The sequence below is a fragment of the Stomoxys calcitrans genome, chromosome 5 (assembly GCF_963082655.1).
Source record: "Stomoxys calcitrans chromosome 5, idStoCalc2.1, whole genome shotgun sequence".
In the NCBI taxonomy this organism is placed as follows: domain Eukaryota; kingdom Metazoa; phylum Arthropoda; class Insecta; order Diptera; family Muscidae; genus Stomoxys; species Stomoxys calcitrans.
Window position 1 is genome coordinate 92991521 of NC_081556.1, and position 26668 is coordinate 93018188.

Genomic DNA, 26668 nt, shown 5'->3' on the forward strand with positions numbered 1-26668 from the left:
CTTTAGTCGATGATAACGTTTCATAATCGATTATTCGATTTTTTAATCAATTAATCGATTTCTTATTTTGACAGTACTCAGCGTGGAAGGGGTAGGCATTTGATATCATTTAGAATCAAACAATTTTTTTATTTTGAGCAATTTTGCAAAAATGTGTGAGGTCGAAGCCGTTAGTAAAATTGCCAAATGCCTTCAGGTACCAGTGGGTAAAGTACAACTAAATGATGAGCAGGTAATTACTCTAAAATGTTTGTTCGTCCCATACATCGTTACCTTGACCTCTTCTAATGGTTAACCATTCTCTAGGTCGTGACACGCACACTCAATAACAAATCTGTCGCCGGATTTGCTACCATTCTCAACACTTTGGCTAAAGAATCCAAGTCGGACATTGCTAAAAATAGTTGCCAATCACGTGAAGTAGAAGCCCAAGTTTATCAATGGATAGAATATGCCATCCTTTATGTTGGCCCCGGATCAAAGGATAGATACTGTTCTCAGCAACTGCTTAGGGATTTTAACAAATTGTTTCTTTCAAAATCCTATTTGGTTGGATATTCGATAACCTTAGCAGACTTGGCAGTTTTCTATGCCATATATGATCTAGTGGTAAGTGTGCTTCTTTCTTCAAATTCTTGTAGCTGGGTGATATAATCCTATTATATTTTAATCATTGTTGTATTGGTGCTTTGTAGTCTATGTTGAATTTTCTTTCCTAATTTTATAGAAATTTAGTATTTGAACTACTCGTAAATCCAATTAGATCCCTCCGAGCTCCGACTGTGTAGAAACTATGTGGTTTAGAACACGAGGCTTTACATTGGCTTACAAGGCTGCCTTGACTAATAAGCGCTTCGAATTATTCTTCACCAACTTAATCGCAGGACTATCAAGTCCATTATTAACGCCTTAGCGCTGAGATTAGCATGTCCGTCTTTGACGCTGTACGCCTGGGTTCGAATCCAGGCGAGATTCAGCGGTGGTTATCCCCTCTTAATGATGGCGACATTTAAGAGGTCTTTGCCATGTAGAAACTTCTCCCCAAAGAGGTGTTGCTCTGCGACACGCTTTTCAGACTCGACTATAAAAAGGAGGTATCTTACCATTAAGCTTAAACTTGAATCTGACAGCAATCATTAATATATAAGAAGTGTGCTCCTATTCCTAAGTAGAATGCACATGGGCAAATTTGTGTTGTATTGAGTTCGCCCTTTGATTGCTATGAAAATTATAAGAATTGTTGGTGCAACCTTATTTGCTTGGCGGTTCATTCGTAGACCTTTGGTCCATTATTTTTTCCGTAGAAGAGAGTGAAAGAAACGAAAGATATAGACATAGAACTACCATAATAAAGGGAAGTGGAAGGGAAACTAATGCAACATAAAAAAACCTAGGGAACCAGGCGGACCAGAGAGCTCTAATATGCGAGACCTTTGTCCCGTCTGCCACTTCAGTCTTCAAAAGTGTTCTAGAATGACGAAAGGGTTGAGTATTCCATGAACTGAGGTGTTAAGCCATAACCCTGTGCCTTCTTGCAATTGCGGGGCAATTTCAAGCGTGGTGCCTTTAGCCCGAACCTTCGCATAAACTCATACATCTTCGCGGTTACAGTTAGCCTTTATGGAGGTTCCTGTAAGGTGCGTCTTCATTTCATTTCATTTATTTAACACCAAGCACAACAAGATTATATCTTATATTTTACTGTGCTGGTTAACAACAGTGCAGTTTCATCAAATAATTCCATTATAAACTATAACTTATAAAAAAATAAATAAATTAATTAATTAAAACTTATACTACTAGACTACATACAATTTCTACTTATAATAATCATGTAGCTCCTTTTTGAATTCAATAGCATTGCTTATGAGTTGTATATATGATGGGAGGGTGTTCCAGAGACGAATACTGTTTACAATAAATTGCCTTTCAGTGATTTGAGATTCAAATCTAGGTTGAATCAGTTTGCGCCCTCGATTTGATCTAGCAAATTGTAGGTGTTTGTAAAGATATTCAGGTTCTTTGTTATAAATAACCTTATGTAGTAATTGCAAGCATTTAACATTTAGTAAATTTTCAACTGAAAGATCAAAAATCTGATAAGCAAATTGTGATATGTGGTCATACCGTGGTCTGTTGTATACATATCGTGCAATATCATTGTAGGCAACTTTGATTTTCCTATTGTCATCAGCACTGCAACTTGCAAATAATTCACAATTATATAGAAGAGTTGGGATTAAGTAAGATTTAGCAAGAAGCATACGAATTTCGAAAGGAGTTGACAGACGAGCTGCCCACATATTCCGCAGCATATCACGAACTTTTCCCACAGCTGCATTTATATGATTCGTCCAAGTTAAGGTAGAGTTGAATGTTAAACCCAAGTTTGTTGCTGCTTGAACACGGTTTACAATCGTGTTCTCAATCTTTACTTCAACTTGGTCAGGGATTGTTACATTTCTTTTGTGTATGATGATCAGCTTAGATTTGGTAGGATTTAAACGAAAGGCATTATTAACAGCCCAACAATATATTACATTCAAATCATTATTTACATTAGAAATACATGTTTGAAAGTCATTCAGTTTCGTGCAGGTATACAGTTGAACGTCATCAGCATACATTTGTATCTTACATGTTAAAGGTACATCGGGCAGATCATTAATGTACATGGTGAATAACAATGGGCCCAAGATTGAGCCTTAGGGCACACCATTTGGAACATGAAGCGTATTTGACCAGATATCATTACAATATACAGACTGAGATCTTTGAGACAGGTACGATGATATCAGTTGACAGGCAGTTCGGGAAAAATTAAATAGTTTTGAGAGCTTGACTACAAGAATTTGATGGTTTACAGTATCAAATGCTTTACTGTGATCCAATAGAAGGAGAAAAGATACCATCTTGTTGTCCATATTTTGTCTAATATTTTCAACAACGTCTATTAAGACAGATGTGCAACTTCTCTTTTTTCTAAAACCAGATTGCCAAAATCTTGCAAAGCTTTCCAGTTACTGTTCTCATTGTAGTTGTTTTTAGCTGTGTGTATATTAGGCAGCACATATGGAGTGACATCTAGTTTCCAAAAAAAATCCCTTTCCAACGCATTAAGTTTTATTTCTTTTTTTTTACAGAAATCTCTCTCGCCCATTGACAAGGAAAATTATCTTAACCTTTCTCGTTGGTTCGATCACTTGCAGCAAATTCCTGAAATACGTCAAGGTTCGGAGCTATTGAATTTCACCACAATCTATTTGCATGGATGGGCCACCGGTACACATGTTTAAACGATATTGCATTTGTAATGTGTAACAATAATGAAGCTATTATAATTTATTTTATGTTAATTAATCACTAAAAAGACGTTTCTACCAACAATCGCTTATGTTTATTATAAATTTAACTCGGACTCATGGCAGCCGGTTGTACGTACCGGATTGACGCGATGGACTACCATAGCTCACTGCTGACGCGGTTGTTTTATATGCAATCAAGAAGATTACTTCTGACTTTGTCGTCCATGTAGTAAATAATGTTACTGAAGATTCGGTTTCGTATATCTTCAAATATCTTTCTGCGAAATAAGCGGCAAGATCGATAAGGTAAAAGTGTTACCTTTCGCAAATGTCGTCAAGATTGGAGCCTAAAATTATTTTCGTACAATCGTCTTCATACAATACGATCTCGATTACGTCTGAAGCGTGTAGAATAGAGGGTAAGTAGAGGTTAAAAAGTGCAGGCGATGTCAGCTCATCTTTGAGAGCTCCCCGTTTGACTCTACGCGGCTGCGACTTCTTATCCCTAAATTTCACATACAACTGGCAACGACCAGACATATAATTCGTGGTTTGACCATTTGACTAGGTTCTCAATAAGCGTGGCATTGCTGATCGTATCAAAAGCCTTCGATAAGTCAAGAACTAGGACAATCGTCCTGTGCGTTTCGACCTAGTAACAATTTACGAAATCCATGCTGATGCTTAGCACATGGAAATTCTTCACCAAACTTCGGAAGGATGGTGCCTCGAGTGACCATTGGTTATTTAAAGGCGCTAACATCTCGTCTTGTCATATCGAGCATTATAGCCGCTGCCGCCGGCCCTCTCATCGAGACTTTCCACTCGATACCGCTGATTATCCGACGGCAGTTGCATCTACTCCGTATGGAGCATTCCACTATCCGCAATCTGTGGACGCGCTAGGTAGCTCCTAGCTCAGCTTCTCGTGATAACGAAGAACACCACACAGATTTAAGCTCAAAGTTCCAGCCTGTGTGATGCTTATAATTATCCCGTGCTAGGTGCCTCGAGTGTCTTAGCTGCAAGCGAATGATGGGATTTCAGTCTGCATGATTCTCTCTTGCTCTGGATCTGTTCCAGCTTCTATAGCGGGAACGCTCTGCCCATTTTCCAGACTAGATTGTATCCAGGGACATGTTTCGTACTTTAGTCATGCACTCAACTCCTGGTACATTCCGTTGATGCCCAGCCCTTTGGACGTCTTGACCCTGCACACGACATTAGTATCTTTGTCTATGGTGAATTGTGATGAAACTTTTTTGTTTGCTGTAGCAGTTTGTTGTGTTCTATATTTCGTCTGCTTGATTCTGCGACTAAGATGGGGTGCGTCCACAGGGATCTGGGTCTAAGTCGAGTGGGTCTGGCTGGGCATTTGTACAGGTGACGTGTATCGTGCGGTCCCTGATAACAACCAGGATATACATCTTGCACGTCGGCATCAATCGTTGCTCTGTAGGAGTTAAGGCGGCTGCATCTGACGGAACGTAATTGAGCCAGAACTTCTCTGGATTGCCGGGGGAGGTTAATTTCTGAAGGTGCAGTGGGGGGCGGTCGTTCTCGAAGGACTACATTCACCCGGTAGCCATTTACCGCATCTGCTACCGTATCTGCATGAATGTTGTCTAGACCTGCTTGATATGCCGCTTGATCTAGAGGTTCTCTCTTCTAGCGCTGAACCTCACACTCTAGATTATGTAGAGGTAGATTAAGGCTTAAGGTAGATTAAGGCTTCTGGGCGGTGGATATCTATCCACAAGATGATGATTTGGATGGTCTCTGTGACAACAGCCCAAAAAGTATTGCTTAGACAGCATGTAGTAATGTCTTCGCACTGGTAGGATTTTTGTCTCCTGATGGAGGCATTTGACAGATCTGAATATTATTCCACTGCGTGTCATAAAGCTGACGGGACCACACTGGCGCTGCATAACTTACCACAGACAGGCCAATTGCTTTGTACGTGGTCTTTTTTTGGTGATGGGCCGACGCCAAGAGACTTGATCCCAACTTGGATGCCAAATTTGTACACTACTTTCAATTCCCTTTAATTTCCATACTATCCCGATAGGTCTACATGTCCGCCAAGGAGTTTCCTGGTTGTATGGCGGCCCTTTTACACTTTTTGGTAACAGATTTGTATCCTTCTCCAAAATATGTTTCATTTGAATCCCGCATTTTCCCGATCGGTCTACATGATGGTTTTGGGGTCGTTGGGTTAAAATGTTCCCGCAGTTACTCAATCGAAAATTGCATATCATTGGATAAGTCTTTAGTAAAAAATTGACAATCTGAAACCATGTATGCAATGAAAGGCTTAACTTTTCGCCCTATTACTTTAACTCTCATGTGGACTTATTAAAAAAGTTTTAGTCTTTCACAACAACAAGAAAACATAGCAAAGGCGATCCAGCACTCGATTGCTGTGAGCACCACACAGGCTGGAACATTGAGGTCCAATCTGTGTGGTGTTCATTGCTGTCACGAGAAGTTTAACTGCGATCTACCGGCCGCGTCTATACGGAGTAGCTGCAACGGCAGTCGCAGACAATCAGCAGTAGGGAGAGTGATAGACCGGGCGGCACCGGCTCTTGAACAAATACTGAAGCAATCCCATGGCAGCCGGTTGTACGTACCGGATTGACCCGATGGAGTCCTTCATCGGCAAGGGCTGCGCCTCAGTGTTCAACACACTGCTACAACAACAGCAAATACTGAATGCCTATGATGCTCGATATGACAAGGCCAATGGCCACCTTGCTCCTGCGCCGATCGGCTCTTTGGACCTGAACGAGCTTGCTCACCTACAGGCCTTGACGAGGATCGCCACCTACTCAATAAATAGTGGCTACAACGACGACGACGATAGCAATGGCCAGACTATCCCACAAGTGCAAGTCATACAAATATTTAAAATAAAATGTCATAAAAACAGACTACACGGAAATGTTTTTGTTGTATGTAATATCTAGACAAATATTATATTTTTATAGGTTTCTTTTTTCTTTCATTTCAAATACAAATCTTAAATGATACGAGATAGCTGAGTTTCGTTCTTTTTTTTGAAGAATCATGATATTTTTTTTTTTTTTTTTGCAATCAATGATTATGGTTGTATGAAAATATTTTGTTGCGAAAAGGGTCTTCTCTTTGTTAAAGAAAAATAAGTTGTAGGAAAATATATAAAAGGCGAAAGTAATAATAAAACATGAATGATAATACGTTTAATTTGCTTGTACTTCGCGAGGAGAATTGAGGGAATTGTTCAATTCATTGGGTTCAGTACATTTCCAGAGACCATATGTTTTGCCCACTGTTGTCTGCCATAGACGCAGAGTGCCATCTTCCGAACCGCTGGCATACAGCTCACCATCGGGGCTAAATTTCACCGAATGCACAGGACCAAAATGACCCTTAAAAGACTCTGTAACGAATATACAAAATGAAACTGTTAATATTTTATTGTTGGTATATGACATATTGGCCTGACCTATCTCATTGCCCGTAATATAATCAAATTTGTACATTTTGAAATCTTCTCCACCACAAACGAACACATGTTTATCCGGATGCAAACTGGCCGATGAAACATTCGTTGGTACTTTGACTTCTTTCAGTTTTTTCAGAGAATCCACATCCCAGAAACTGATGCTGGTGCCATGGGCCACGGTGAGTATGTGATTGTCGACCGATATCTCTAAACTGTTGGGGTTATTGGGGAATGTTAGACGTTGCACCTCGTTGCCGGTCAAACGATCCCACAGACGTACGGTCTTATCTTCGGCCGCCGATATGATACATTTATCATCGCGGCAGAAGAGAGCCTGCTTTATGGCACCTCCATGACCACTGTACATTTCGGGTTCGGCCTGCGGTTGCTCCAGATTGAAGACACGCACCAGCTTCTCATTGCTGCCGGTGACTATGTTCTCCGAATTGGCATCAAAGCCCACAGATTTGACAATGTGTTTATGTTGGAAACTATGAATTTCTGTGCCCGTTATGGCATTCCATACTTTTCCAGTAAAATCGGCAGCACCCGTTGCCGCCAAAGTGGCAGTTTTATTGAGGGCTACACCCCAGACAGCTCCCTTGTGGCCCTCGAAGGTGCCAACCCAATCGCCAGTGTCGCCCTGTCGCAACATAGGACTGCCATCTGAAAGAAACAAAAAAACCGCCAGCCATTAACATTTTATTCGCAAATATATCATCACCATTTTATGTATTGTTAAAGGCAACAAAAACAACAAGCAAACAAACCAGAGAATGCGTATTTTGTCGTTCGATTTCATATTAAATCGTAGTCGTGGCTGCTGTGCAAATATTTCACGGAAATAACCTTGACTCAATGACTTGCCTCAATGCCAACGACCTGATTACCCTCCCATGCAATCCCCATCCACGAGACGGGCGCACAATGCAACGCAAACCAGCATCTAGTCAGACGTCAACAACAACAACAACGACTGCATTCATCAAACATTTTGCTTAGCAAACAAAGCAACAACACTTAACGGCCCCCAATTAAGAGAAAGAGAGAGAGAGAGAGAGAGAGAAACAACTATGCAGCTGAGCACACGCAAGCATTTTTGAATTGCATTCGCTTTTAATTGAAATCACTACACCAATTGAATATGTGTATGAAACTGTTCCTATCTTTTGGCCTCAGAGTAATTTTAACAATACAACTGTGTTAAGAGTTCAACCTACGAATATACATCAGTACGGACTATGGTTACATTTCAATCACTAAGAGGGCTTGTAGATCAGTAGCCGCAGTAAAAGAATCAAATGAAAGCTATTTGTGAGTAGAGTACGAATATGTATTAAAGTTGAAAACAAGTCAAAATATGCCACAATGGATTCCGCTAAAAATTTAGTTATCTGAACCTATATGGCCATTTTGCTAGCCCTAACGACCTACATCAATAAGAAGTATTTGTGCAAAATTTCAAGCGGATATATTCACTCGATCGAGCGCTGTCGTGATTTCCACAGACGTACGGACATTACTACATCGACTTAGAAAGTCAAGACTATCAAGAATATATAGACTTTATAGGGTCCCAGATCAATATTTCAAAGTGTTACAAAACGGAATTCTCCCCATACTGTGGTGGTAGGTTTAAAAACGGCTGAACTGTGGGCCTGGCAGTCTACATTGAGAACTCAGGGACTGAGATCTGGTTTAGACTGCCTGACCATAATACGGTCTTCCAGGCAGAGATCCGGCCGATCACGGAATGCGTAATGTGATGTAGTACTAACGCGAGTACGTCGAGTGTGAAAATCTTTACGGAGAGTAAAATTGCCATAAGGGCAATAGCAACCAGTACGTCAAGGTCTTGGAATGTAAGAAGGAGATTAACGCCTTCTTTGCATCGTTTGGGTACCGGGCCATAACGGAGTAAGGGGGAATGAAAGGGCAGACGATTTGGCAGTGAAGGTCAGCGGACTGCCGTCGACAAACTTGATTAAGCCGAAGCCTTCCGGGTCGACGCAGTCTGATTTAATGGCGTGGGCGACAAACGCATGTAACACTGTGGAACAGCGAAACAGACGGTAGGGCGACGAAAATCCTATGGGGTGATCCGTATCGTGAAAGGACGAGACTATTACTGAAAGGAAGTATAAAGGGGATCAGTATAGCTTTTGGTATCATAACGGGACACATAGGACTACGAGCTCACTGATGCAAAATCGGTGCGGCAAGTGATGGCATGTGTAAGGCATGTGGGAAAGATGATGTGACGTTGGAGCATTTCCTATGTCATTGTCCGGCTTTCGCGGCTAACAGACAACGGTAATTAGGTGGGGACACGATGAACAAACATAGGGCAGTGGTATAGAAAACAATTATGAATTTTGTAAGTAGCACGGAATTCTTAACTTAAAATTTTGTTTTTCGAGGTTACTTTTTATGTTTAGAGCGCACATTCAGACGATTACTGGCTTAGGTGTATGTCTATAGTGACGTGGAGCAGATTAATATCCGCACTCTCTTTTCAACCTAACCCATCCTACACAGATTGCGTAGGACAGTAGAGAAGGAATAATATACCTGAATGTGAGGCGGGATCTCCCCCTTGACCTAAAATTTAAAAATGAGATATCTTGGATATGGGCGAGCCGACTTGAGCGAATTTTTATATTTTTATAATATCCCAATAACACGAATCTGATATACAATATTTAGTTCAATTTAAAAAATAGAAAGGCAATCTCTGGCTTTTCTTTTCCACTTGCAAAGAAAATCTACGATCATTGAGCTCGTCTCGAAAGAGAAACAAACTAAAATTGTAAAATGTAATGATCTTTGCCCTTACAGGCAAAAAACTTGAAAATGAAAAAAATCCGCTGTTCGGGATTCGAACATGCGCACACGGAGCAACAGCGAGAGCCGTTGCCATCGTCTAGCATTCGAAGCCATCAATACAACTTCCAACAGATGCACAGAATACCAAGAAAATTTGCCATTACACAAAAACACATGCATTGGCAGCCGGTTGTACGTATCGCATTGACCCGATGGATTTCTTCATCGGCAAGGGCAGCCGCCTCAGTGTACAACACACTGCTACAACAACAACATGCATTGGGAAAAGTACAGCTAATAGACAGGGTTGTGGACATTAAACTGCTGCTGAAGGATGAACAGGGAGTCGAGTAAATTACCAATTTCTTTAACCTGTCTCTGGCTACCCCTATACTTCCCTATTTCTGCAATTTGGGCAGAATGATCCTGCTAATGAAGCCAGGAAAGAAGAATTCGAGCAAGAAATAGTTTTAAAGACCGATTTGCTTTCTCTCAACATAAGCTATCACGCTATCCATGTGTTGAGCTTTCGAATGAATTCGTAAATTGCATAGCCCAATTATTGCTTTGCTAGTTCGCCATTACTGCATATATTAGCCGAGGTCTCAACCAGGTCAGTCCGTGCTTATCGAAGAATTTAGATACTTTTTGAAAGTGCACTCATTCCTCTAGACAGCTGAAAAACGTTGAGTCGCTAATAATTTGTGGGTCGCCAGTCGTTTGTGCAATTTGGGCAGAATGATCCTGCTAATAAAGCCAGGAGCAAGAAGGAGTTTGCTTTCTCTCAACATTAGCGCTAAGACGCTTTCCATGTGCTAAGCATTGGAATGAATTTGGCAAACTGCATAGCCCAATTATTGCTTTGCTGGATACACGCCATTACTGGATATATTAGCCGAGGTCTCAACCAGGTCAGTCTGTGCCAAAAGCCGGTCCTTGACTTATCGAAGAATTTAGATACTTTTTGAAAATGGGCTCATTCCTCTAGACAGGTGAAAAACGTTTAATCGCTAATTATTTGTGGGTCGCCAGTCGTTTTTCCTATTTGGGGATAAGAAGTCGAAGCCCCCAAAGCGGGTTGAATGGGAGATGTTGAACGGAATCTCCCTAAGCGGGTTGATTTCTAAGTCACTATCCAATCCGTACATATTCTCTAATACTCATCCTCCAAAAGGTTTCGTAATCGTAGCATATGCAGACGCTTGCATCATGTCTACCTTTAGGATCTTGTGGCCAATTTGGCTTGCTAATTTGGGTTAGAAATTTTAAAATATCTGCTACTAAATATGCAGCCACATTGTTCACTACAAGGATAGCAGAAGTACATTGGCAACTGAATGTGAGGATCGATGGGGTAACCAATCCGACCATCAACTAATCCAAAACTCTTGGAGTGCTGTTTGAAAGCCTTTGCATATCATCCGCACATTCTATTGCATTTTGTAACAAAATCTGCAGTATAATCAAGGTCCTCCAATCACTTGCCGGTAAGTTACTAACGAAGAAACTTTATTGAATACATATAAAACAATTGGCAGGTCAGTAGTGGACCATGCAGCGGCAGTCTGGACTCGCCAGCTGATCGACACTCAGTGGAATAAGATTAAGACCTGCCACAATTTTTCTCTATGAACTGTGACGAGCTGTCTCTTCAGCTCTCATGGGAATCATCAGCAGATAAAGATTCTTTCTGTGCGGTATTACGGTACAAATTATCATAATGTAGTTAGACAATCTCCGCCCAGATACGTCGGATTGGATCTAGATAGGTTCAGCACTACAAAGGAAGCGTCTAGATGAGCCAGTGTATTTGGGGGTCTAGATAAGATTCATGAGGATATGGCTGCAAAGGCAGTGGACAGCTATCGAGTGAATATAATTCTTTAGGGTTATCCGCCGCCCATAGCGCCTGAAGAAGTTTTACTCCCACGGCAAGCCAGAATAGTTCTGGCTCAAATATGTTTCGGCAGATGCAGCCGCCTCCATTTTTACATGGCTATAATTGATACAACGCGTTAGATACTAGAAACCAGGGTCCGCAACAAACGCATCGCATGTTCATCTACCCAGGCGATCCTACTTGACTAACTCACACTCAGATCACTCTCGACGCACCCCATCCAAGCAACTGAGTTCATTGACGTGGATATTTAATAGAAATCAGAAACCAAATTAGGGACATAGAAACATTGAACTGTTACATTCATTACCCAATCGCATGGCAACCGGTAGTACATACCGATTTGAATCAAACTTAGCGCAGTTGTTGGAAGTGATACCGAAACACCACATGCAAAATTTCAGTCAAATCGGACGAGAATTGCGCCCTCTAGAGGCTTAAGAAGTCCTGACCCAAGATCGGTTTATATGGCAGCTATATCAAAACATAGGTCCGATTGGCAAGGGCTGCCGCCTCAGTGTACAACACACTGCTCCCGTCACGGGATAGCTGTGAGCACCACACAGTCTTGAACATTGAGGTACAATCTGTGTGGGGTTCATTGCTGTCACGAGAAGCTTAGCTGCGAGCTACCGGCCGCGTCCACAGGCTGCGGATAGTGGAATGCTCCATACGGAGTAATTGCAACGGAGTGAGAGGCTGGGAAGCACCAGCACTTGCACAAATACTGAGTACCTATGATGCTCGATTTGACAAGGCGAATTATTGGCGCCTTTAAATAACCAACGGCCATCACGTTCCCGCTGCGATCGGACCTTTGGACGAGGATCGCCACCTTTTAGGTGTAGCGGTCCTCCAGACACTTAACTCCAAACATAAATATTCATATTTGCATTCTAATTCCACAAACCCTTCATTTGAGCTCTATATTGCCATCGTCGGCAGTATTCGTGTTATACACTGAGGCGGCAGCCCTTGCCGATGAAGGACTTCATCGAGTCAATCCGGTACGTACAACCGGCTACCATGGGATTGGTTGAGCCCCATATTACCATAGTTCTGGTAAATATGCCCTGCGAAAGGGGTTTTTTTGGGGTGTGGCGGTCCCCCAGACACTTAACCCAAACATGGATATTCATATCTCGTTCTACTTCCACAAACTCCACATGGAAATGTGGCTGCGACAACAACACACTGCTAGAACAACAACATCAACAATCATTACGAAGTGGCCAATTGAGACAATGTGGGAATCAAATAACAGGAATGATGTGAAAGAAATTTGAACTTATCCCACTTTGCTAATTAGTTACTGCCTATGAAGTACTCCATCGGGTCAATCCGGTAAGTACTTACAACCGTCTGCCATGGGATTGAAAAGATTTGTTCTTTTAACTTGTTAAAACTTTTCCATAAGGGGGGGCTTATTTTGCAACAGGCTTCAAACTTTAAAGTCAAAGCAGTAAACTTTCTTTTTTTGAAATACATGAAATGCGTTAAATCCCGCACCTAACGATATTCTATATACCCTTGCCTGGCCATGATTGCATGTGCATTGCATTATCAAGACCATGCATATTTATTTAATTTTGTTATGAATTTACAATTTGAATATATTTTTTTATATTTAATAGCAATTCACACAATCAATAGTGTAAGCATTTTGCAACTAATCAAGGTGAACAAGAATAAAATTCCCCCTCAAATGTGCGAGCAGAAATTGTATAGTATAAGTACTATACGATAAAATTGTGTATAAATAAATAGAATAGAACAAAGCACAAAGAAAGTTTTTATTATTATTATGACAAAGTAAACCTACTTGCATGCATGTATAGCCGGATGGAAATAAGTCCCCAGGAAATAATTCCCTCAAAATGAAAAATAGAGGAAGTCATTAAAATGCCATACACACTCAAGAAAGAAACCTGTCTCAAATTAGAAAAGATAGAAAAAACCAAATAGATAAGAATTGATTCTGGTGTGCGGAGCCTTATACATCCTACAGCAAAAACGAACGCATAGGCTTGCTTGAAGGACATGCATCTACCAACCACGATGGCTAGCCACTTGTCTCAAAGACCTTTGCCTTTGTCCATTCATATGAACTACTGCTTAACCGGACCCCTTTCGCAATGCATTTTTTCAATACTAAATAAAATAAATTTATAAAAAATTTTACCATCCTCGTTAAGATGCCATAGGTGAGCGAACTAGTTCCGGTTCATAGGATCGATCGCAGCGGTAACATAATGGTCTTTAGTTGTTTAAAGGCGGAAATTAGCATGTCCACCTGTGACGCTGAACGCATAGGTCCGAATTCTGGCGGTGTTTATCCCCTCCTAATGCTGGAGATATTTGTAAGATACTTTGCCATGTAAAAATATTGGGTTGCCCAAAAAGTAATTGCGGATTTTTTAAAAGAAAGTAAATGCATTTTTAATAAAACTTAGAATGAACTTTAATCAAAAATACTTTTTTTCTAAAGCAAGCTAAAAGTAACAGCTGATAACTGACAGAAGAAAGAATGCAATTACAGAGTCACAAGTTGTGAAAAAATTTGTCAACGCCGACTATATGAAAAATCCGCAATTACTTTTTGGGCAACCCAATATTTCCCAAAAGAGGTTCTGTGACACACTGTCATCTGCGACACACACTTATCATTGAGTTTAAAACTTGAAACGGACAGAAGCCGGTGATATGTGAGAGGTTTGCCCGGAATGTTTCTTAGGCACATTTGCAATAATTCGCCTTGTCAGTTCGCTTCGCATCTAACTGAATCCAATATTTCCATGATCGTTGTGGTTGCATATTTGGAGTTTTGGAGAAGAAGTTTTGCAACAGACACTAGCTCTCAAATTGAAATGCCGTATTGCAATGCAAATTTGCCCACGAACATTCCATTAAGGAACTGGGGCATATTTCTCACAAATCTATGAGTAATGTCCGATTCAATTCTAAGCCCAATGATATGGGACTTCCTTTTTATAACCGAGTCCAAACTACGCGGCCCAGAGCTACACCTCTTTGAAAAGAAGTTTTTACATGGCAAAGTACCACACAAATGTCGCCAGCATTAGGAGGGTATAACCACCGTTGAACATTTTTCTGATATTCCTGCCAGGATTCGTACCCAGGCGTTCAGCGTCATAGGCGGACATGCTAACCTCTGCGCTACGATTACCTACTACTGTATTAGAACTGTTATTTCAAATACCTTACATTTGATTTTCATATTATCATTCTGGGTCCACATGCCCGAATTGTGGTGTGTCATACCCTAATTCCAAATATCCATCATTTGAACTTTTTAGTGCCTTTAGACCAAACATGCTAGTTGGGGGTGGGGCGGCCACTTGACCAAATAATAGTGCGTCAGATTTTTATACCACTTCCAAAAACTTTTTATTTGTTCTATGGTCACAATCATTGTTATTGTTGTCACAATCGCATGTGGAGGTGGCGACCCTCGTCAAGCTCCTGTAGATGAGCAAGCTCATTCCGGACCAAGGGAACGATCGCCGCGGGAACATGGTGGCCATTGGTTATTTAAAGGCGCTAATAACTCGCCTTGTCATAACGAGTTGCAGCTGCTCCGTATGGAGCATTCCTCTATCGGCAACCTGTGGACAAGCCCGTTTGCTCACAGCTAAGCTTCTCGTGACATCTATGAACACCATACTGATCGGAATACAAAGTTCCAGCCTGAGTGGTGTTCACAGCTATCCCGTGCCGGGTCCATTGGTTGGTTAACATGTATGTCCTCATTGGGATGTATTTTGCGAAAGGGGTGGAAGGGGCAGCCACAACACTTGGCCATTAAAGTGAACGCTAGATTCGGTATACAATTCATTTGTATCCCAAATACCCGCAGGTACTGACACTTGGTCCTGAAAATCGGGTAAGGTGTTTTGGTGCTTGGCCCAAAAGTAGATAGCACATACATTTTCTTCTCTGAAATACTTTTTGTTTGATCTGATCGCTAAATAAATCCGTTTGGGCGGTTTTTGAGATGGAGCGTTCTCCCCAGTTACCCCACCCCAAAATTTATTTGGCAAATTCGTATTTTTGGGTTACTATAATGGTCCAAAGAAAATTTTTTCTTAAACTGCGTAGCCAATCCCCGAGATTTGGCATTTATGAGAATTGAATTAAGTGGGAGGGTCCGTATCCGTTTTTGGAATGGAGTGTTCTCCCCAGTTTCCCCACCAAAAAATTTTGTTTTGCAAATTCGTATTTTCGGACTACAATAATGGCCCAAAGAAAATCTTTCTTAAACCACGTAATTCGTATTTTCGGACTACTATAATGGTCCAAAGAAAATGTTTCTTAAATAGCGTAAATTTTTTTTTTTGCAAATTCGTATTTTCGGACTACAATAATGGCCCAAAGAAAATCTTTCTTAAACCACGTAATTCGTATTTTCGGACTACTATAATGTTCCAAAAAAATGTTTTTTAAAAAGCGTAACCAATCTCCGAGACTTGTTATTTTTAAAATTGGATTAAGTGGGGGGTCCATCCCCCCATTCAATAGAATCAGGTAAATCGGTTCAACCATTTTTGAGTCTATACGGACAAACAAACAAACCGACAAATATATATTGGATACTCGGCACAAGTCAGATGTCATAATATAACATAATATTTATAATCCACCACTTTGTTTTCTTCCATGACTACCACTATGCATACTAAATTTGGTCCAAAAAGGTTAACATTTAAATAGCTATAGGGACGATATTTGTGGCAGAGGTTATATGCTGCTACACAGAAAAAATGGAAATCAGTTTCAATCAAGAACTTCATTGATCCAATTAATTTTTTAATTGAAACTGCTTCAATAATGAAATGATAATATTATATGACATCAAAATGATAATATTTTGACGGAGTGATTGAAAATATATTCAGTTAAAAACGTAAATATTCAATTAAAAAATAATTAAAATTTGCAATTAATTTTTTAATTGATCCAATTAAAAAATGATTGAAATTTTTTTAGAATTTTTAATTGATCCAATTAAAAAAATTAAAATTTTTTGCAATTTTTTTTTTTGAAATCCTGTTCGTAGAGCCGGCTGGTATGGGATTGCTATATATTTGCCGAAATGTGGGACGTATGGGCCTTCGAAATCTACTTCCAGCTATATTGCAGGGGACGATATGTAATATGGTACTTAAGTTAAATCAATTAAAGGCTAATGTGCAGATGTTATAAAAGAAGGCAATCCCCCGGCAGCCGGTTGTGCATACCAAATTGATCCTTCATCGGTAAAGGCTGCCGCCTCAGTGTACAACACACTGCTAAAACAACTACAACTTAAAAAAGGGGTATTATGTCTAAGACCAATTTGTAATTCAAACATTTATCGATTCAATTAAAAAAAATGATTGAGTTAATTAATTTTTAATTAAAAATTTAAAAAAAATTTCAATTACGATAGTAATTGAAATTCTTTCAGATTCAATCAAAAAATTAATTGAATCAATTAATTTTTTGATTGAAACTGCACAAACCTCAATCACGACTGTAATTGAAAAAAAATATTGAATTAACCAATTAATGGACCAATCATTTTTTTTAATTGAAAAGGACTTTATTTTCATATAAATTTTTAATTGAAATTTTAGGACATTTTTTTTCTGCGTAGTGAAGCAGACACTCATCTTTGTTCTGGAGTACCTCTCACAACCTTCAGCCCCTGTTTTCGTTGCTTCGAACTTATCAAAAGCTTTAGATAGTTCGATCACTCCACCCAATATCAAACCCGCTCTTCCTGGAGAGCGATTGGCCAATCGGTAGAAATTTTTCGAAATGCATCCTTAAGTCCCATAATAGTCATAGTAAAGAACCAATGTAAGCTTCTAATTAAATACTCCTTGGTTGCAATCAAAGCGATCCGCCGGCATGGAAACCATGAAACACGATAGCAAAAACATTTGGTACTTATTTTGTTGTTAAGCTTAATACGTACATATATTCAATAAAAGCTATCCGGTTATAACCGAGACAGGGTGATTCTAAATAATAATTTTGCGGAGGTAAAGTAATGGATAAATTACCCAGCTAATAATATGATCCGGCTTTGTTTGACGTCTGCACATAGTCGGACGAAATATACGACAATTCTTTGCAAATCCGGAAACAAATCAATTCGACAAGTCTGATGAAATTTATTTTTTCTGTTCCGACATATAAGAACGAAATCTGAGCGATTTCTGTACGGCATGTCGGAGGAATGTTTGGTTTGGTTCCTTTTTATTTTTGCATGGCAACATTTCTTTACCACCTGTGTGGAATGTACACAAGTGGTGGATATTTTGTTTTTAGAATTGCGTGTGGTGCCGTTAACTGTTGTCTTGGAATTTTTGTTTCGTTTGATAAGTTATAAGACATTCATCAAGAAATCGGTCCGAAATCGTCTACGAACTCTGTCCAAATTCGGTACGATGTAAAATTCCCCATCCGATTTTGCTCCAACATCGGTGCGATATGGCGGTAAATATATCAGATTTCCCTCGGCCGTGTCATTGCAACAACATGACAACCACTTCGCTCGTTTTTAGTTACGATGTCGGTAGGACATCGGATCCGATATCGGACCGATTGTCGGACCGAAATCGGAAAGTTTTGTTAGCTGGGTAGTTTTTGGCATTTGGTATATCTGTGCAGCGAGTTTGTTACTTTTTGAATATTCAGTATTTTAACGTCCAAATAATTCGTTCTCTTCGAACATATAATTGGACAAGAACATGAACATTTTATACCTATCACAAGAAAATAAATGTGTTCAAAACAACATTTGTTACAATAATTAAACGAATTTCTAACAAAACAAAGCACATACATTAGTTTATAAATAAATTGTTTTAAACATATAAAAATAAGCAATAAAAAACGTAAATATTGATTATGAAAAAAAAACCACAAATGAATGAATGCAGGTACAACAAAAAATTCTCTCACCCAAACAACAACAAAAAGCTACAACAAGAACTTTCAAGGTGCTTCCCGTATGTGCATCGAGTTTATCATCGATTCAATAACAAAACGTCATGTACATTATTAAGTGTGTTTGCCTGTGTGTGTGTGTGTGTGCAGAACAGCAATTCGCATTCGTTAAAGGAAATTAATTACAGCTGCCTGTCTGACTGCAAAGAGCAACAGCAACAACAAACCGTAAATTTCGTATGTATTGTAAGTTAAAGAAATATTTTGCCCAACGCCAAAACGTGCGTCAGATGCATAAGAACATGACAGAACAAATATGACGACACATTTCACCTGTTTGACTGTCCAGCCAGATCCCTCTGGACGCACCCCACTTTAGTCGCAGAACTCCTGGATTTGCATACTCAACAGAATCAAGCAGACGAAAGATTAAAACAACAAAAAAAGAAAGAAAAAACAAAACCAATCCCATTGCAACCAGTTGTACGTACCGAATTGTACAGTTTGAATCCTTCATCGGCAAGGGCTGTCGCCTCAGTGTACAATACACCGCTACAAAAACAACAAAACAAAACTTTTTGAGCCGTGTAAAGAAATCTAAAATCTCCCGTAATAAGACGATTAATTAAGAAAAAGGGAGATAAGCGAAGACTAGGCCAGTATAACCAATCGCTACATAATGCACAAATACATGTAGATTAAGTTAGGTTACAGTGGCAGTCTATTTTTTAAACAGACTCACCTAGGCAATTATAATCCATTGTGAAACCACAATATCGACCAACCAGACATCAGGTCCCGGCAAGAGATAACTAAGAGAACCAAACAGGCTGAAACTTTAGGCTCTAATATGTATGGTGTTCCTCGTTATCACGAGAAGCTTAGCTGGGAGCTACCCGGCACGTCCACAGGTTGTGGATAATGAAATGCTCCATGAGGAGTTGTTGAAACTGCAGCCGAGGACAATCAGCGGTATCGACGAGAAGAGTGTCAGTGAGAGGCCGGGCGGCACCGGCTCCTGCTTAAATATTGAATGCCTATGACGCTCGACGGCGTCACGGCCCTTAAATAGCCAACGGCCATCATAAGCTCATGCGGCGATCGGTCGTATGTACCGGAACGAGCTTTCTCACCTTAAGAGCTTCAATCCCATGGCAGCCGGTTGTACGTACCAGATTGATCCGATGTAATGCTTCATCGGAAAGGACTGCCGCCTCGGTGTACTACAAAAACAACAAGAGCTTGACGAGGATCGCCATCTCTTCATGCAAATGTGGCGACAACAACAACCAGGTGGGAATCGATCCACGATCGATCCGAGTACGAGGCAACCGGGAAGACCATAAATATATGTAAACCCGATTTAATTGTTATACGGTGTCTTCGCTACTTGGGACAACACTGGTATAAAATATCCAGTTTGAATATATTTTGAAAATAGCTGCTATAATTTTCTTGTTTGTTTTACCAAAACCAGGACTGCGAATGGAATATTTACATAGCATACAATAACCGCGAACGGGATGACTATAAACTCCACAACCCCATGGCAACTGGTTCTGTGTAAAGAATTTACCCAATGGAATCCTTGATCGGTCAAAGGCTGTAGCCTCAGCGTACGTGTTTGTACGTTTTTCGTCATGAGAGATTTTGCTCTGACCTTACGCCACAACGGGAGCATAGTCCAACTGAAGATGTCGCAGGATGTTGAGCGAACATAGATAGCAGTTGGACAATGTGACCAAAACCTGCGCACAGATCCGTAAGGATCGAATAGGAGTGGAGGTGAGATATTTGCCTCAGTAATACACTATTCCTTGGAATATAGAACCATATGGCCTGCGCTTGGCGCTAGTGACCTCTACATGGAATGTATGGGGATAGCAGTCGGTTCTGGTACTGTCCCAGTTTATGGCCAACTTTACAGGCTCGACATTAGTGGCCTACTGTCTGACCATAAACGCCTGGTTTTAGGAGACTTTAATGGTTGTCAAGTTTCATAGCATTCTCCCCTAGGTGATGGGCAGCAGGGTATAGCTTTGGCAGAGCAGATTGAAGGCTCCACGATCTGCACGGTGAATGAAGATGCCCCCACTAGGATTACGAGACATTATTTCATTTCATTTCATTCCCTCATCTCCTGAGTGACGTATTATGGCAAGCCGTCATTAATTTGGAATCAGATCACATCCCAATAATACTCACCATCAATCGCCAGTTGCCGAGAGGAAATTACGTGACATCATTAACGCAACAGCCGCTAGCTTTATACCAGCCGGTCGAATACTACAGGTGCGGCCCAATTTTGCAGGCACACAATGGTACCCGCAGACGAGCGTGATGGGAACTCCACTAATCACAGAATCAGCGAGCTGAACAGGCTAGTCAAAGAACATACGCATAACATGTGACTGACACAATTGAAGCAATGTTACCGGTTTTGGTATAAGGTTAAGTCACTCTCGAACCTCGGGAGAACGGATGGCAGGATCCCCGCCATATTTGGCAAAATGCGCCAGGTTGTTCAACCATCGATTTTTTTAACATCGTCGTATCCGTGGTCTCAAAGCCAATGGGCAGCCATCTCAACACTTTACCAAACCCACATTTCTGTAGCTCCTCTTCTCCATTCTGGTTATCCATTTTTATACCCTCCACTATAGGATGGGGGATATACTAATTTGTAACTCCGTTTGTAACACATCGAAATGCTGATCTGAGACCCAAGAAAGTATATATATTCCTGATCGTCTTGACATTCTAATTCGAATTAGCCTTGTCCGTCTGCTGAAAGCACGCTATCTTTGGAAGGAATAAAGCAAGGCGATCCGATTTTTGACCCAATGAAATTTAGCACCAGGTATTTTATTTTTACTTCCAACAAGTGTGCTAAGTATGGTCCAAATCGGATCATAACCTGATATAACTCTCATATAAACCGATCTCGGGTCTTGATTTCTTGTGCCACCAGAGGGCGCAATTATTATGTGGTTTGGCTGAATTTTTGCATGTAGTGCTTGGGATTGACCAACAACAGTGCCAAGTATGGTCTAAATCGGTTCATTACCAATTATAGCTCTCATCATTAGCGAATCCAGCCCAGCTTTCTGGGTTGGGCTAAAACCATTTGAATAGCAATAAAATTAGCATATTTTGTCGAAAACTATGTAACTTTTAAAATTCTGGGGTGGGGGCTAAAACTTTTCTCGGGGATGCTTAATCCACCTCAGAGGTCTTTCTACGCTTATGGCTCCTATATAAATCCATCTCGCATATTGACTTCTTGAACCTCTAGTTAACAAAATATTATCCGATTTTGCTGAAAATTTGCATGCACTGTTTTGGTTAGCCAAGTATGATTAAAATCGATTCATAACATGTTATTGTTCCCAACCGATTTCGAATCTTAACATCTTGAGACGCTACAGGGAGCAATTATTAACCCTTTTGGCTGAAATTTTGCATGAAATGTTTTGTTTTTTGCTTCCAACAATTGGTTTTAATCGGTTTACAACTTGATATAAATTTCATATAAACCGATTTTATTTCTTGAGCCACTATAGGGCACATTATAGCTTGGTATAGCTCAAATAGCATAGCAATTTTTATACACTATCCTTTGCTTGCCTATAAAAAGATATCGGCCAAAGAACTTGACAAAAGCGACCCACGGTGGAGGGTATATAAGATTCGGCTCGGCCGAACTCAGCACGATTTACTTGTTTTTACTATTTTTTACCATATTCACGTTCTATGCTAAATTTGAGCAAAAAATTCGTTATATTACAAAATTTCCCGAAAATTGTTATTTAGCAGGTAATTGGAAAAAAAAAACACCACTCAAACACAATTTTTATTTATTTTGAAATAATTTTTTTTTTTGTTCCACAGGTTTTGAGCTCTACAGTGTTCATGTGATCACAGTTACTTTGATTAATGTTAAAGTCAACATCACAATGGGAATACTTACGTGCATGTATACATGCAAACCAACATGAAATCTTAACATTATGATCAAGGTTATATAAAGCACCTCCAACCTGTTTATTTTAAGAATTCTAGGAGTGAATTGAAAACATCCAAGTAAAGCAACATCCCAATGAAGTAGCACAAATAAAGAATGGACAAAAGCTGGAAGTAGCCAACAATGTTCATTCATAGTCCATATATTCGGTATTTCTAGGGTCTCTAAAAGCTTCAACTTTTGGGCAATTTGGTTAATGTTTATTAAAGGAAGTGCATCTACTCGTATGCGTTGAAACACTTACATCCAATACGTTGAACACAAATCTATAAATTGATAAATCCCCATTATTAACTTTCCTCCGATTTATTTTCATGGGCCTAAACAACTCGCATCGCAATTGGAATGAATTTTTATATGTGAATCAAACTTGATGCCCTAGTAACTATACCAAATACGACTTAGATATAGGAGCAAAATGGCAGTTTACAGCGAAAATCGCTACAAACTCTATTTTTTGCACAACCCTTAAAATAACCCCAAGAATACAAATATTAATTTTATTTGGGGCCTTTCCCACCCAAGTGAAATTGTGCGGAATATGCACAATCAAGTTCTCGAATTTAATGAAGTTTTGGGTAAAATACAAATATTGTGGAAGAAAAACTTTAAGAGCTAATCCAGTCTGGAAGTATTTTAAAAAATTTTACCTCTTATGGACCTTTTCAACAGAAAGGAAATTTTGTGAAGATTGCGTATATGACCAAATATTGGGTCCGAATTTCTGAAGGCCTCCTACCCCAACCTATTGGATATATTTTGCTATGTTTTGCTTGTAGCTTGTGTTTAACTCAAAATTTCCTCAGTTTGATTATGTACAATATTCGCTATATTTGTCATTTTCCTTAGGTGGGGAAAGAAGTTCGACTTAAAAAAAAATTGCATAATAAAATTGCGTGATTGTGGCAAAAAAAAATATGAAATAAAAATTTTCTTCGCCTTATGAGGCAAAAAGAACTTAAAAAAAGGGGAAAAAGGCGTTAAGTACGATCTCCACCATGTTCATGAAGGTATGTTAGGTTCTAACACAACTCATTGTATCAAATTCTTCAGTTAAAAATGTCCCTTTTATGGGCTTAAGAACTTAAATCGGTGTATGTATATGACGGTTATATTCAAATATTGACCGATTTGAACTATATTGGACACAAATTTCGAAGAGTCTAACACAACTGAGTAATAAACTTGCCAAGAACTTAAATTGGGAGATCAGGTTATATGGCAGCTATATCCAAATATATCTTGACCATACTCGGTGCGAATGTCGAAGGTCCTAACAGAACTCCCTGCACCTAATATAAGCGAAATCGTTTAATAAATTCGCCTTTATGGGCCTAATACCTTAAATCGTGAGATCGGTATACATGGCAACAACTCGCTACACCAAATTTCAACGAAATCGAACAGTAAGCACTCCTGTTATGAACCAAAGACCCTAAATTGTGTGATGGGTCTATATGGCAGTTATATCGAAACATAGACCGATTTTAATCATACTCGATACGAATGTCGAAGGACCTAACGTAACTCATTGTGCTTTGCTTCAGCGAAATCTGTTAATAAATTCAAATGCGAATTTTATGGGCCCAATACCTAAATCGAAAGATTGGGATATATATGCAGCTATATATAAATCTGAACCGATCTAGCAAAAATTAAACGATTTCGAAAGGCCTAACGCAAATCACTGTCCTAAATTTCATTCGGTATGGGCCCAAAAGCTTAAATCGCGAGACCGGTCTATACGGCAGCTATTTCAAAATCTGCCCCGATTAGGGCCAAATAAAGCTAGGATGTCGAGGGGCCTAACTTAACTCACCGTCGAAATTTCCACGAAATCGGACAATAAATGCGCATTTCATGGGCCCAAGGCCTTAAATCGAGAGATCGGTCTATATGGCAGCTGTATCTAAATCTGAACCGATCTTGGTCAAATTGAAAAAAGATGTCAGAGTGCAAATAACTCACTGTCTCAAATTGCTGCGAAATCGGATAACAAATGTTGCTTTTATGGGCCTAAGAACTTAAGTCGGTAGATCTAATAGAGTTGGGGTCTAATTGAGATATAGTCTGATATAGCCCATCTTCGAACTTATCATGCCTGTGAACAAAAAAAGAATGAGTGCAAAGTTTCAGCTCAATAATACACTTCATACACGTCATAAAGTCGCAAATGAAAATTTCGATTTCCGTTTGCAGAATGACAAAATGAAATTTGTGGCTTCCAGGGGCTCAAGAAGTCAAATCGGGAGATTCGTTTATACTGGAGCTATATCAGGTTTTAAACCGTTTTGGACCGTACTTAGCACTGCTGTAGGAAGTCATACCAGAACTCTATGTGCAAAATTTCAGTCAAATCGGACGAAATTTGTAGCTACAAGGTGCTCAAGAAGTCAAATCGGAAGATCGGTTTATATGGGAGCTATATCAGGTTATAGACAGGTTTGGACCGTACTTGCCAAAGTTGTTGAAAGTCATAACGGAACACCAAATATAAAATTTCTGCGAAATCGAATGAAAATTGCTGCTTCCAGGGGCTCAAGAATTCTAATCGGGAGATCGTTTTATATGGGTGCTATATCCAAATCTGAACCGAAATGGCCCATTTGCAATCCCCAACGATAAACATCAATATTAAGTATCTGGGCAAAATTACAAGCGGCTAGCATTGCGCGTTCGGCCGCTATGGTGATTTCGACAGACTGACTGCAAAACATTGTAGTATGGATTCACAGATTAACGACAGATTACATTCGTGCAGCTGAAAAAGGGGGGGTCATATCGAGCAAAAGTGATTAGATTCTGGGATTTAGACTAAACTAAATACTAAATTTCCCATGAAAATTTCATTAAGGAACAGGGGATACTTCTCTCATATCAATGAGTGCAGTCCGATTAATGTTTAAGCTCAATGAGTCCACATGGCGTGTCGCTTAGCGACATCACTTGCTAGAGAAGATTTAACATGGCAGGACACCTCACTAATGTTGCCAGCAATAGTTAGGGGAAAACAACCTCAGAAATTTTTTCTGATGTTCACGCCGGGATTTGAACCCAGGCGTTCGGCGTCATATGCGGACATGCTAACCTCTGCGCCACGGTGCCACTTCCATAAATTTTTATCAAATGCAATTTTGTGCATGAGCATTCCATTAAGGAACATGGGCAAACTTCTCACATATCATTGAATGATGTCCGATTCAAAAAAACAGTAATGTCTAATTAAAGAAACTAACAGCGCTTTACGTCTCCAGCCAAGACATCATTTGTACAAAAGTTTAAAATAAACGAGATAAGTGTAATTGTTGTTCGTTGCTTTAAATCAATCATTAATAGGAGGAACTTATCGTTGCAAAATGCCAAATCATCTTCAAACCTCTCGCAAACACAGTTATCCAATAATGAAGTAAGTAAGTATGAATGAGATAATAGATAAAAGACAAACAAACAATAAAATACAAAACATAAACCGACTAAAGAAACTCACCTTTACATGCCGATATTAGAAAGTAGCCACTATCGCAAATATCACTAAAATCCAAATGAACCACAGGTCGGGTATGGCCACTGCACGTTAATGGGATTTGACGAAGATTTGTGGTCATCTTTTCAGATATATCTATAATTTTTCTTCCACTAACACAATACAATCTAGTGCTCTGCTTGAGACAGATTCTATTTTAGATTTGGCTGTAAAGCTCTCTAAATTGTTCACCAGTGTCCTTCACCACTTTGCACCAACTTTCGTCCACTCGCTAGATTTTTCTTTTATTTCACCTTGATTCCCCGTTTAACTCTTAACTTTTAGTTTAACAAAATGTTAATTTAACCTGTGGTTTCCAAATTTTATTGATTGATATTTTTATCTTTTCTTTTTTTCATCCACTATTGATGCTTTTTTGTTGCACTTGATGTTGCCTCTCCCCGTTTGATAATAGGTTATGTATTATATTGAACTTTTTGGATGTATGGTGTGCCGAACAGAAAATGTTTTGTCTCAAAATGTATCACTTTTAACTTTTAATCAATTAAACTTAAAATTTTCTCGACTCGACTGGGTTGTGTTGTTTTGTTATTATTTCACGGAAAGTCGGATGTTGTGTGTGGTAGACGAATGGTTGGAAAATAGTGTTGAAAAATGAAAAAATGTTAGACATATCGATACC

The 26668-nt window shown here is 39.6% G+C and overlaps 2 protein-coding genes across 3 annotated transcripts; one reads left to right on the top strand and one right to left on the bottom strand.

Annotated features, from left to right (window-relative positions):
* Nucleotides 1-64: 64 nt before the first annotated feature.
* Nucleotides 65-3387, top strand: LOC106095919 (eukaryotic translation elongation factor 1 epsilon-1). The gene is made up of 3 exons (XM_013263366.2): nt 65-232; nt 307-609; nt 3144-3387. The coding sequence occupies exons 1-3, from the start codon at nt 152-154 to the stop codon at nt 3294-3296; spliced, it is 537 nt and encodes a 178-aa protein (XP_013118820.1). The 5' UTR covers nt 65-151; the 3' UTR covers nt 3297-3387.
* Nucleotides 3388-6287: 2900 nt separating this feature from the next.
* Nucleotides 6288-26622, bottom strand: LOC106095915 (serine-threonine kinase receptor-associated protein). 2 transcript variants are annotated; one of them, XM_013263364.2, is made up of 3 exons: nt 7566-7734; nt 6796-7461; nt 6288-6729 (listed from the first exon to the last, which is right to left on the bottom strand). In XM_013263364.2, the coding sequence occupies exons 2-3, from the start codon at nt 7448-7450 to the stop codon at nt 6530-6532; spliced, it is 855 nt and encodes a 284-aa protein (XP_013118818.1). In that variant the 5' UTR covers nt 7451-7461; nt 7566-7734; the 3' UTR covers nt 6288-6529. The 2 variants fall into 2 exon arrangements, with proteins under 2 accessions (XP_013118818.1, XP_013118817.1); XM_013263363.2 differs by lacking the exon at nt 7566-7734 and adding an exon at nt 25990-26622 and having other exon boundaries at nt 6289-6729.
* Between the last annotated feature and the right edge of the window lie 46 nt (nt 26623-26668).